The sequence below is a fragment of the Pinus tabuliformis genome, chromosome 1_1 (genome assembly GCF_031772625.1).
Source record: "Pinus tabuliformis cultivar Carrire ecotype Pingquan chromosome 1_1, CPIR1, whole genome shotgun sequence".
Lineage (NCBI taxonomy): Eukaryota > Viridiplantae > Streptophyta > Pinopsida > Pinales > Pinaceae > Pinus > Pinus tabuliformis.
The window spans coordinates 21,649,819-21,663,764 of NC_142297.1; the positions used below are offsets into that span (position 1 = coordinate 21,649,819).

At 37.2% G+C, this 13,946-nt stretch overlaps 1 protein-coding gene across 1 annotated transcript; it reads right to left on the minus strand.

The window, feature by feature from the left end:
- On the minus strand, nucleotides 1-822 carry LOC149211414 (uncharacterized). The gene is made up of 2 exons (XM_089390435.1): nucleotides 539-822; nucleotides 1-446 (listed from the first exon to the last, which is right to left on the minus strand). The coding sequence occupies exons 1-2, from the start codon at nucleotides 805-807 to the stop codon at nucleotides 149-151; spliced, it is 567 nt and encodes a 188-aa protein (XP_089246561.1). The 5' UTR covers nucleotides 808-822; the 3' UTR covers nucleotides 1-148.
- Between the last annotated feature and the right edge of the window lie 13,124 nt (nucleotides 823-13,946).

The following is a 13,946-nucleotide window of genomic DNA, read 5'->3' on the forward strand; positions in this document are numbered from 1 at the left end:
ACGTCTCTCTACTTTCACCACAGACATTTCCCTATTCAATCAACACAAAAAGGATGCTGATAATACAGACTCACCCAAAACCATTAATTTGACCCACTTCACAATATTAGGACTGTTGCCGGAGTTTGCCTTTTTAATGCAAATTAATTCAGCCGTTTACGATTTTAAGAAACTGTATAGTGAACGTGATAAAGAAAATGAAAAAAAATACGAAAACAGCTACCACAAGAAATATTTTACAAGATATGCATACTCCAAGCAGCCAGGGGATCCACTGCAACAGAACCTGAAATTTTCCACTCTGCCGCCCGAGTAGGGGCATACTTTCAGAATCTTTAGCCGCTGCATCCAAACTTTCAGGATCATTCGCCGTTACATCCAAAGTTCTTTTTTTCACTTTCTTCACCACGCGTTCAACTACTTTATCGAGCAGTTCCCCTTCGTCACTGATAAAACAAATAAAATTAGTAAGCAACGTTTATCTATGTATCCAACACTAAAATAGAATAGACATAGGGAGGGAAGTATAAGTTCTCACGTATAATTTGCATCAAATTCGAATCCACTTATTTCAGCAGCACGAGAAAGAGCCTTTCTCCACTTTTGAATCGTTGCTGGGTCGTGTCGCGGCTTCTCCTCATGAGTTTGAGCATCATATGTTTTCTTGTCTTCCAGTTTCTGCAGGTCCTGAGCGTAAACTCCACCTTTGGCCTGCGTGCAGCGAAGCTGAGCAGGCTTCACATATAAAATACCGGAATTATCGACGCCCCTGACTCGAACATTTGGACGAGCTCGTCCAAACACCATTTAGATTCGGCATATCTCGGAGAAAATATACCCACATGGACGGATGCAGTTCGAATTGCTCTTTGTATTTTCAAAGTAAGATTCAGTCCCTCTTGCAATTCCGGTTTGTCCAGAAATACTCGAAGCCCTCGTTGAAGAAGGCGTCTGTAAAGATGACTCGCAAAGGTATTCTTCACATCTGGACCGCGGTGATTGATGAAGACATCATACCCGCAAGAGTCATCCTCCAGAGACGTAGCGGCGGAGGTGAAGGTGGAGGCGGATGGAGCAGGGGGTGTGGATATGGATTGCAGTTCAATTTCTGGGTCTGCCATTGAAGAGTATATTTAAGGCACTACAGATTTTCGATTGGCCTTCTTTCTCTACGTCGAAGTCAGCCCTGTGCCTTTGGTACTACCCTTCTCTGATAAAAATAGATTGCTTTGCAAAGCGACCGTGCTTCAGATATTTAGGCTCTGTTAAGCATGAATTCAGCTAGGAAAATACATGGAAAATTCATTTAACGCCTAACAACATTTTCTATGTTCCTAACTATGTCCTTGTGGGGACTATGGAAAGTTCTTCCTCTACCTGGAAGTCAGCACTGTGCCTTTGCAAAGCACCGTGCTTCTAGATATTTAGGCTCTGTTAACAAAAATTAGATTGGTTGGTCATTTGAGATAAGCTTCAAAGAGTAGTTTCAAGGGATAGGCTCTGCTATCTCGTCTTTTACTAAATCATAAATGTCGGCGTTCAATATACTATTGATCTTACCGTGGTAAAACTAAATCATAAATGTCGGCGTTCAATATACTGTTACCGTGGTAACAATTAAATGTAAAGCTTGGGAATTTCAAATCTTTTCTCTGTTAAATGGAAATTTGTTGACGTTTTTGTATTTTTCATGCCCTTCTTTTTACGTTCTACGCAGATTTGTGAATGTCAACTTCCCCTTATCTCGAAACTCTTTTTCAACTACTTTTGCATCTCAATTTTCATTAATCTTCCTCTAAAAGTGCCTTGTTTTTCCCAAGTTAGCATAAACATGTTAATTGTTGCAATTTTATTCCATAGTAATATCTTTTGTGTAATTCTCTCTCTTTCTAATCATATAGTCTCTTATTTTCAAGTTAAAAGTACAAGTTATTTCATTCTCAATTTTATTTTCTGTTATAAAAGATTTGACATTAAAAATTATTTCAATTTACAAAGTAGATTTAAGGATATAGATTTTTTTATTCATATGATAACTTTCTATTTATATAATGAAAAATAATTAGACCTTAATTCCATTAACTTTTATATCTTTAAATTTTATATGATTTTAATTTAGTATATGTGTGTGAGAGAGAGAGAATTGATAAGGAAAAAAACTACTAAAACTCATACTTAATGTTTTTAACAAAAAGATTTATAATAACAATGTAAACTTTGAAACGGGAACTGATACTGTTACCCGTTTTGTAGAGGTGGCAAAAAAATGACCCGATTTTCAAAAGTGTTGATGCAGAATACACATGTTTTTTTAAGAACATGTTTTTTGGAACTTTAATTTTTTTCATGTGCATTAAGTGGGTGAGGCTCGGTGAATGGTAGTGATTTTCATCCTGATTTTAAAAAGTGTGTATTCTGCATCACACCCTTTTTTTAAAAGACCTATTTTTTGACTTTAAATTTTCTAGTGTGTGAAATGTAATTTTTTTTTTTCTAAATTTGATAGTTTTTGAAGTCGTCATTGTATTCATATTTTCTTGTTCTCTATCTTAATTTTTTTCTTTTTTTAGTGGGCTTTTTATTGTTTTGCGTTTTTAAATTATAAAGTCGATAGTTTGAATTTTAGATAATCTACATATTTAGACATCTTTTCAACCCCCTTAATTAATTTTTCAATCGACATGAAATAATTGTTTCTAAAAAACAACATTTTTTAACAATGGACATAAAAAATAACCATTTTTAACATAAATATAACAAAAAAACTAAACGTTTTGATAATTTTTTGCTAGAATTAACATGTCAAAATCACAAATTTTATACAAAAATATTAACTAAAAATGGTCAAATAATAGTTTTTTTTATGAATTTCATGTCAAAAGGATAATAATAACTACTTTTTTTTCAAAAAAAATGATTAACTTAAAAATCAATGCAAAAATCACATATTACCAATATTGAACGTATAACAACCCTAATTGAGTGTTTATTCTTCTCATAAAATGTCAAAGTCAAAACATTGCAAAGCTTGAGTTACAAGCACAACTTAAATTTAATCAAGAATGTCACGTAATCCAAACTCTTCGTCCTCTAGAGTTTCATCATTGTCCTCTTCCACAATATTTTCTGTTTCATTTTGCTCATTTTGCTCATTTTCCTCTTCTAATGGGTCTTTCATGTCTGCAAATCCCCCAATATGTGTCTTTCCATACATTCCATGTAATGGTGGTTGGGGTTCCTTTGCCTTTTTTGCCACACGTGATTCACTAAAGTCCCCTTTCTTCAACCCAATTTCTTGCATTGCATCTGGAAGAAATTGGAGAGCATTAATTCTTTGCTGAATGAAATTGCATTGTAATGGATCTTTCTCAATTGCAATGCAATTTCTTCCTTTTTGAAGGCAGCATGCTAGTGTTGTACCTAATTATCAAGCACAAAAAAATAATGAAGTAAATTAGTACAATGACATATTAATTAAAAAAAAGAACATATTGAAATTCAATTCCATGTGGCAAAACGTACCTGAGCGGGCGGGCGGGCCGGGTGGGCCGGGTGGGGGGGCCGGGTGGGCGGGCCGGGTGGGTGGGCCGGGCGGGCCGGGTGGGCGGGCCGGGGGGGCCGGGTGGGCGGTGAGCCGGGTGGGCGGGCCGGGTGGGCGGGCCGGGCGGGCCGGGTGGGCGGGCGGGCCGGGCGGGTCGGGTGGGTGGGCCGGGCGGGCCGGGTGGGCGGGGTGGGTGGGCCGGGTGGGTGGGCCGGGCGGGCCGGGTGGGCGGGCCGGGTGGGCCGGGTGGGCGGGCCGGGCGGGGGTGGGCGGGCGGGGGGGGAGGGCGGGCGGGGGTGGGCGGGCCGGGTGGGGAGGATGGGCGGGGTGGGCGGGGCGGGGCGGGCGGGTGGGATGGGCGGGGTGGGCGGGTGGGCTGGGCGGGGCGGGCGGGGTGGTCACACCCCGCCCGCCCCGCCCAGCCCACCCGCCCACCCCGCCCATCCCACCCGCCCGCCCCGCCCCGCCCACCCCGCCCATCCCCCCCGCCCGCCCTCCCCACCCGGCCCGCCCACCCCCGCCCACCTGCCCACCCCGGCCCGCCCACCCCCGCCCGCCCTACCCCCCCGCCCGCCCTCCCCACCCGGCCCGCCCACCCACGCCCGCCCTCCCCACCCGGCCCGCCCGCCCACCCCGGCCCGCCCTCGCCCCCCGCCCGCCCTCCCCACACGGCCCGCCGACCCCCGCCCGCCCTCCCCACCCGGCCCGCCCGCCCACCCCGGCCCGCCCGCCCCCCCCCCCCGGCCTCCCCACCCGGCCCGCCCACCCACCCCCCCCGGCCTCCCCACCCGGCCCGCCCACCCCCGCCCGCCCTCCCCACCCGGCCCACCCGCCCACCCTGGCCCGCCCACCCGGCCCGCCCGGCCCCGCCCACCCGGCCCACCCACCCGGCCCGCCCGACCGGCCCACCCGGCCCGCCCACCCGGCCCACCCACCCGGCCCACCCGGCCCGCCCGGCCCACCCACCCGGCCCGCCCGGCCCGGCCCAGCCCACCCACCCGGCCCACCCGGCCCGCCCACCCGGCCCGCCCGCCCCGCCCACCCGGCCCGCCCGCCTGGCCCACCCACCCGGCCCGCCCGGCCCACCCACCCGGCCCACCCACCAGGCCCGCCGGCACAGGGCCACCCCCGGGCCGCCCCGCCCCGCCCGAGGGCGGAGCGTCGATTCTGGGAAGCCATGGAAGACCTTTATAGGGGTTCAGTACAGGATATTAAGGAGGGTTGCATGATTGCAGTGCTAGCAGATGGAGATCCTAATGGCTATCCATTTTGGGTTGCTAAAGTTTTAAAGGTCTTTACAGAAAATGAGGATGTTACAGGGGTTGAAGTACATTGGTATGCCACAAATACACACCCATTCAATGGTGTGTATAAGCCAGAGATGGTAGTTGACAAAAAAAATGGTGGAAAAAGAAAAAGAAAGGGTACAAATATAAATCGCCGCCGCACAGACATATTACAATTGAAGGATGTTGACATACTTGTTTATGACTTCAATTTAACAAAGAGAGGAACTCTTCGCTTCAAGACGACAGAGATTCTGAAAAGGTTGTTACCAGAAGGAACAGTGTTGACATGGGACTCTGCTGAAACCAGTCGTAGATCTAGAAGACTTTTGAAACCTGGAATCTTGGGCATGCATGTGGACTCAGATGGGGCACTAGTTGATGACAGAGAAGAATATGGAACATCTTCGTCAGCATCCAGTCACTCATCTGAAGATGTGAATTCTGATGGTGTGCAAGAAAATATGAGTGATTTTGAATAATTGTTTAAGACAGTTTATATAACTGATGTATGCATCGTATCTTCAAATAAAATGGATGTTTTCCATATTTTGTTAAATGAGAAGTTATGAAGCATTTTTATGTTGTTGGATTATGTCTTAAGTATGATAAATCTTATTGTTTAAATATCTACAATGCAATATCAAATTAGAGATATAATGTCTCTTTTATTCAGTGTACAAATAAAGACTTTTGAATTCATTCAGTGAAATAATTTGTTCATAATGTCATGTTTTTTTAGTTTTGTGGTTGAAAACATGTTAAATTTATACTTAAGAAAGAAAAATGATATTCTACCAGAAACATTAATGTGTTTTTCCTTAAAAGTTAACTTTGTTTGAGACATAAAAAATTGGTTTTATTAGCATTGTTTAAAAAGTATGAAAATTGACCCCTAAAAAAAAAATCATTATTCCAGTATCAACACTTTTTTTCTGAAGCTATATTTTGCAGGAAAATTTCGTAGAAAATTTCGTAGTCGCTGCCATTTTTAAAACAACCGCAAAATTGACACCTAAAAAAAAAAAACATCGTTCCAGTATACACACTTTTCGTTTTGAGCACTGTTTTTGTGGTTTTTTTGGGGTTTTTGAGCCAGAGTTCTCGTTTTGAGTTTATAGTTCCCGTTTCAAAGTTTACATTGTTTAATAATAAGATATCCATAATTTATTTTTATTCTTACTCATACAAAACATTATAAATTCTTCAGAGTTTTGAAAACATAAGCAAAACAACTAATCCTTACTTCTTATTTAAGAGTTATGTGTTATAATTATATTAAATTGAACTTCAATTTCATTTAATCATTAAAACAATTAATTTATAAAACAACCCAAAATATATTATAACTAATTAAATCAACATTAAACCTAAAAAACAATTAAATTATTTTTAAAAATCCACCAAAAAATACAATTAAATTATTTTAAAAAATACACAATAGCATTTTGATATATATATATATATATATATATTTTTTAAATAAGAAAAGCCTCCAACTCAAGTGCATACCACTCGCTGAAACAACTAAATTTTTAGTAACCTCAAACCATGTACATTCATAAAACTAGCCGCCTCAATCAAACGTACAACCTCAACAATCACATTGGGAGTAAGTCCTAGCATTTCTTTAACAAGTCAAAAACACCTCAAAATACTTCAGTGCTTTACTGCACTGATAGCAACAATGTAAACTATAGACATTTTAAACCCACATACAACCTCAACAATCACATTGGGAGTAAGTCCTAGCATTTCTTTAACAAGTCAAAAACACCTCAAAATACTTCAGTGCTTTACTGCACTGATAGCAACGATGTAAACTATAGACATTTTAAACCTTGGTTGGGCATGCGAGTGGGATCAGGATGGCCTCTCAACTCTTGAGGAAGTGTGAAGTGCATAGATACGCTTATGTCAATAAATTTAAAGTTTTGGGTGCATTCAGTACTATTAGTATGAATGCTATCTCAATCCATTTAAATTTGAATATGTGAAGTTTCAAAATGCATATGACAAGTTCACACAAATAAATAACATATCAAATTTGGAATTTGATATATGCAATCAATCATATTATTATATATGGTAGTATTTTGGAAAATAAGTTGAGCATATGGCTTGAAAGTGAAGATAAGCGGGCTAAAGGCCAAGCGGGTTTTAGAAGGCATCACTCAACAACAGACCACCTCGTTACGCTTAGAATCATTGTGGAGGAATGTCGCAATGATAAATCCAATCTCTTTTGTTGCTTTGTGGACTTTAGAAAGGCTTTCGATATGGTTCATAAAAACAACCTTTGGAATAGATTAGAAGAGCTAAAGGTTCCTTTCGAGTTGAGAGCTGCCACTATTAGATTATACGAGAATGTAATTGCCAAGCTAAAAAGCAATGAGGGGTGGTCGAAAGATATTAAGTGTAATATTGGAGTTAAACAAGATTGCCCCCTCTCCCCTACCCTATTTGGCATTTACATTGACAAGCTTGAAGGTTATTTAGAGGAAGCAGGATGTGCTGGCACGCTCTTAGCTGGGCTAGTTGTCATCCTTCTTCTCTATGCTGACGATATTGTTCTCCTCGCAAGGTGTCCATCTGATCTTGATAAGTAGCTTAGACTTCTTAAGGATTTCTGCTATACCATGGGTATCACTGTTAACACTGACAAAACAAAAGTTATGATTATCAAATCCAAGAAGGACACCTACGCTAATTTTATATATGACAATAATAACTTGGAGAAAGTATATTCTTACAAGTACCTTGGAATTGATATTCATCACAAACTCAACTGGAACTATAACATTGAGAAAATGATTAATGGGGGGTGGAAAGCTTACTTTGGTCTTGAAAATAATTGTAAAATGGCAAACCTCGTAATGTGGGATAAAAAGAAGTTCCTCTTTGAAACTTTAGTCACTCCTGTTATCTTATATGGATGTAAGGTTTGGGGTTGCAGCATCTCTAGAGAATCATGGAGAAAGATTGAGCAAATCGAGAAGGGCTTTATAACATATAAACTGAAAATTAAAAGCAATACACCCTACCCTATTCTCCTTATAGAAGTAGGTATTCCCCCTATTGAAAGCCTAGCTATGACTAGGCTTCTGTTGTACAAGCACAAGCTCAATAACATAGGAGATCATAGACTTCCCAAGCTAGCTTTAAATTCCAGCCAAAACCATCTAAGGCTCAAACGGGGGTGGTATAAAGACACGAGGGCCTGGATGAACCATTGGGAGATCAACGAGAACGATGCATTGCAAAACATTAATAACATTAAAAATATTGTTATTTCTAAGTTCAAAGAAAAAATGTGGTGTGAGAAAGATTTAGCGGCTAAAAGAAAATTGAGTTATTATAAGAAGGTCATCAACCCCACCCTAGAAGATCAAAAGTATCTCTCTGTTTTAGCTAGCTCAAAGAAGAAAATTAATTTAGCAAAGTTTAGAACGAACTCTCATGAGCTCCATAGTGAAACAGGTCGTTCCTAAAACAGCATGGACAGAAAGAATCTGTGATCTCTGTGATAATAGGAACATTGAGGATGAAAACGACTTCCTCTTAGAGTGCCCCGCGTACAACCACATTAGATCTCAGTTTCATAATCTTTGTCGCAATACTGACCTTCCTAGCCTTTTACAATGTCAAAATTACAGTGAGCTTGGGAGGCTTCTCTCCAAGCTTTTTGAGCATAGAAATAAAACCGTAAATCAAACTAAATAATTTGTTTTTCGAGGTCCGATAGACCAAAGTTTGGTCTCAGTGGACGTTAACCATCATCATCATAATAATCATTTTAAAAACTTATAATCATATGGCGTCTTCTTAAAAGATTATTACAAAGTTTGAACCCTTAACCAATTTAGTTATAAGCACACAAATTCTAACTAGAAATAATTATGGGTGTTATACGACATTGCATTATACAACAAATTGACGTGAATCGTATACATAAAAGTCAATTGCATTCGGTTTCCACGGGCACGCCGGAGAGATTGAGAGTGCAGCGAACTACTTGTATTTAAACTTATGCTAAGTGGAAAGTCCCTTAAATGGTATTAGTATTATAATTTTTGACAGTTTAAATTTAAAATCAAACGTCATTCTAACGGGTTGCAGATATTAAAGAGACGTAATATCTGACGAGTTAAATTTTTATCTTGCCGTCAAATACGTTTTGAAACCCAAAATAAGTCTTGTGTTCAAAATACGTCTTACACCAGACGTCAAATTCCAAGCCTGGTTGGATCTATCTTATAATGGGTAATTCATTTTTAAATATATAAAAATTAATAATAAAAATATCAGTGATCCTCTTCCACACGCTATCCCGCTTCGAAGTTCCAATCTTGTACTTTGTACTGTGCGCCACGTGTATATTGCTTGGCCATTCACAATAAGATTCTCAAGCCCCACACAAGATCATATCCCATGTCCACACGAAATATAAAGTTTTTGATTTTAAAATCTAATTTAAATTAAAGTACTTTGGCCCGTTTGATTAATCATATCAACAAAACTAACTTAAATAAAACATACCATGATATCACATGAAAATGGAGCTTAGAGTCTTTGACATTTAGACTCTAACGATATAATTTTCTAAATCCAATCAACCAAATTGGCCCAATTATACCGCAGTGTCATGGCTGGGAAAAATGTTGCGTCATGAAGGAGAGAGTTATTATCCCTATTGGACTGACCGTTACATTAGTTTAGTTAAATATGTAAATATTTTACAGTTTAACCTAGTATAAATTTAGTTTTTTTGGGTTAATTTTACAAAAAATAAATAAATTATTGCTATTTATTTTTTATATTATTAGATGTAAATTTAAACATATTATTGGAAAATATTTCTGTAAAAAGTGTAATATTAAATGACTTTTTTATTACATTTTTTTTCTGAATTTTAATCAAAATTTTGTAGAGATTTTTAAAATTTTGAGTGTAAATTGTTAAATCTGTATATTTACATAATTCTAGTGCTCTAGAAATTTTTTAGGGCATTAAATTCATTTATACATTCAAAAATATATTTTATACAACAAACAATCTAGAACTTGTGTTCCCAAATTTTAAGGAATTAAATGAAAAGACTCATTCCTCTATAAATTAGAGTAAACCATATTTTATTTTTAATACCTATCCTCCTTACTATCATATAATCACAATCTCCAACTAATTATAACTTGAAATTATGGCAAGACATTTACTGGCTGTGGTGATCCCTTGCTTCCATGATATCGACACTAGTCACCCTTCTGTTCTTTTTCTTTATCATTCTGCAGCTGAAACATTACAATGAAAATCATGGGCTTCGCCTTTGAATTTGGAATCAACATTTTTGTAAGGCGAATGAAGAGCAATGTAATACTAAAGCTTTAGTCGACCATTTGCTCCATTACACTTCTGCAAATTGAATATAACATTTTGTCTCTAAATTATCAGAAAACATTTTTGTGCTTTTTATTTTGTGGGGTGTCACTCACTTGTGGGTCGCTGGTTTTAGAATATAAGTATGATATTTTATTCTTAATAGTATTCGACTCTAGAGAACGTGACAGTTTTTCCTCTGCAAGCATTTTTCCGTCTTAAATTGAATTACACTCTATTAGTTAATTTTTTTTTGTTTTTTTTAAATATGCGAAATTTTTTAAATTATTTCAACTAAAATTTTGAGATAAATTTGCAAGAAATTAGATACAATATAACAAAGCATGGGAGGGATCAAACGGCATCACCACTCAGATACCTCAGATTCAGACAAGGAAACAGTCTCACAGAAAGCAAAAACACAGTTAGTCATAGCTTCGATCGAGCCCACTCAAGGAGAGTGGCTTAAGGTCGAAAAGAAAAAGGGGAGAAAAACTTGAAGCGTGAGTTTTTACTCACTGCCGGAAATCAGTTTTTTGCCTCTTTCTCTCTTCTCTCTTCTCTTTTCTCATTCTTTTTCTTTCTGCACGTTACCTTGTTAACGTTGCGTGAGGTGCGTAAGCACTCAGCCCAAATGGGCAGCTTATGGAATGTTTCAATGCATCTGCTAGTGTAACTTTTCATTTTTTAAATAAAAGATTACCGTTTTTTCCACTGGAAAAAAAATATAACGATTAAAAAAATAAAATATTTTCTCAATTGTTTTCCCATATATATATATTATATGTATATATATATATATTTTATTTTTTTGTATATATATATATATACAAAAAAAAAAATACAAATTCATCAATATGTGCATTTTAAACCTTTATTTTTTTTTCAAAAAGAAAAGTCAAAAATTTGATTCTTGCATATCTCTTATACACACATCTCAATTATTTTGGTGGCTTGTGTTATGTTCAAAGTGTTCAACACCTTTACAAGTTATATTCTTGCATATCTCTTATACACACATCTCAATTATTTTGGTGGCTTGTGTTATGTTCAAAGTGTTCAACACCTTTACAAGTTATATTCTAGCACTGGGAAAGATCAACGCAATATCTTGGAAAAGTTCAGAGGACCATTAATCTATGTGACATTATTTCCCTACTCACCCGTTTCAAGTTTTGGGCTTGTTCATTTTTACGAGCAATTTCTTCACTTGGTGAGTTGTATTAGGGTTGGTTTGGTGGCATTTGGGGGCAAGTAGGTTGGTTAGGAGTTATTGTTTTTGAGATAAATCTCAAACCCTTATAGTGATTAGTACTAATAATTAGTGTAGATCAAATTGTTCCACCAAATAACTATTGATAACTAAATTAAAAATTTAAAAACCTTATTCTAAAAAAATACATCTATAAATGTAATAAATAATATTAAAAATATTTATTATTATTATTTTAATAATAATAAATAAATAATAAAAAGCATTTATTATTTTTTAATACTTACAACAATAGATAGAACGCTATATATGATTTAGCAACTAAAAGAAAATTGAAATATTATAAGGAGGTTATCAACCTCACCCTAGAAGATCAAAAGTATCTCTCTATTTTAACTAGCTCAAAGAAGAAAATTAATATAGCCAAGATTAGAACAAACTCTCATGAGCTCCATAGTGAAACAGTCGCAGCTAAAAGAAAATTGAAATATTATAAGGAGGTTATCAACTTCACCCTAGAAGATCAAAAGTATCTTTGTTTTAACTAAGCTCAAAGAAGAAAAATAATATAGCCAAGATTAGAACAAACTCTCATGAGCTCCATAGTGAAACAGTGATTGGGTAGTTCCTAAAACACTGTGGATGGAAATGATCTTCCATCCCTGTGAGAATATGAACATCCAGGATGAAAAATCACTTCCTCTTAGAGTGCCCCGCCTACAACCACATTAGCTGTCAATTTCATAATCTTTGTTGCAATACTGACCTTCCTAGCCTTTTAAGATGTGAAAATTATAGTGAGCTCAGGAGGCTTCTCTCCAACCTTTTTGAGCATAAGAATAAAATCTTAAATCAAACTAAATAATTCGTTTCTTAGGTCCGATAGATCAAAGTTTGGTCTCAGTGGACATTAACCACCATCATCATCATCATATAATTTTTATATTAAACTTAAATTAAAATAAATAATCTTTCCGATATAAATATTTTTAACTAAAAAATTAATAATAATTATTATAATTATATAATAAATTTTTTGATTAATTATACAAATATTACTTATATTTTATACGTTTTTATTTATATTCTATTTTATATTTTATATTGACTTATTTAAAGAATAAGGTTAGAATGTCAAAATAATATTTTGAATTATATAAAAATACTATTATAACACAACTTAGTGTATTTAGGTAAAAATTTAAAATTTAAAGATAATGAATATAAACGTTATATCTTATATTTATTCTTTTTCTATTCATAATAAAATAGTTTCATTATATCTCTACATTCATTACTCTTTAATCATTATATGTTTATATGAATTTGAGTATTTATAAGTATTATGGAAATTTTTGTTAGAAGAAAATATACATGGAGATAAAGGTTTTTGTAAAACCAACAATTTTTTAATTTTTGTATATTTTATATACATGATGATGATGATGATGATGGTTAACGTCCGCTGAGACCAAATAATGATCTATCGGACCTAAAAAGACAAATTATTTATTTTGATTTAAGATTTTATTCCTATGCTCAAAAAGCTTGGAGAGAAGCCTCCCGAGCTCACTATAATTTTGGCATTGTAAAAGGCTAGGAAGGTCAGTATTGTAGCAAAGGTTGTGAAATTGAGATCTAATGTGGTTGTATGCAGGACACTCTAAGAGGAAGTGGTTTTCATCCTCGATGCTCCTATTCTCACAAATATGGCAGATCCTTTCCATCCATGGCGTTTTAGGAACTACCCAGTGGCCAGTTTCACTATGGAGCTCATGAGAATTCGTTCTAATCTTTGCTATATTAATTTTCTTTTTTGAGCTAGTTAGAGTAGAGAGATACTTTTGATCTTCAAGGGTGGGGTTGATGACCTTCTTATAATAACTTAATTTTATTTTAGACGCTAAATCTTTCTCACACCACAATTTTTCTTTGAACTTAGAAGTAACAATATATTTAATGTTATTTATGTTTTGCAAAGCATCATTCTCATTGATCTCCCAATAGTTTAACCAGGCCCTTGTGTCCTTATGCCATCCTCGGTTAAGCCTTAGGTGATTTTGGCTAGAATTTAAAGCTAGCTTAGGGAGTCTATGATTGTCTATGTTATTGAGCTTGTGCTTGTACATCAGAAACCTGAGCATAGCTAGGCTCTCAATAGAAGAAAGACCTGCTTCTATAAGGAGAATAGGATAGGGTGTATTACTTTTAATTTTCAGGTTATAAGTTATAAAACGCTTCTGGATTTGCTCAATCTTCCTCCATGATTCTCTGGAGATGCTGCAGCCCCAAACTTCACAGCCATATAAGATAACAGGAGTGACTAAAGTTTCAAAGAGGAACTTCTTTTTATCCCACATTACGAGGTTTGCTGTTTTACAATTATTTTCAAGACCAAAATAAGCTTTCCATCCCCCATTGATCCTTTTCTCAATGCTATGGTTCCAGTTGAGCTTGTGATGGATATCAATTCCTAGGTACTTGTAAGAATACACTTCCTCCAAGTTATTATTGTCATACATAAAGTTAG

Excerpts from the sequence above, each read along its gene's own strand:
- LOC149211414 (XM_089390435.1), bottom strand. The coding sequence starts at position 807 with ATGGTGTTTGGACGAGCTCGTCCAAATGTTCGAGTCAGGGGCGTCGAT. Across the intron at positions 447-538 it reads GAATTTGATGCAAATTATAC|TGACGAAGGGGAACTGCTCG; the intron begins GTGAGAACTTAT and ends TTGTTTTATCAG.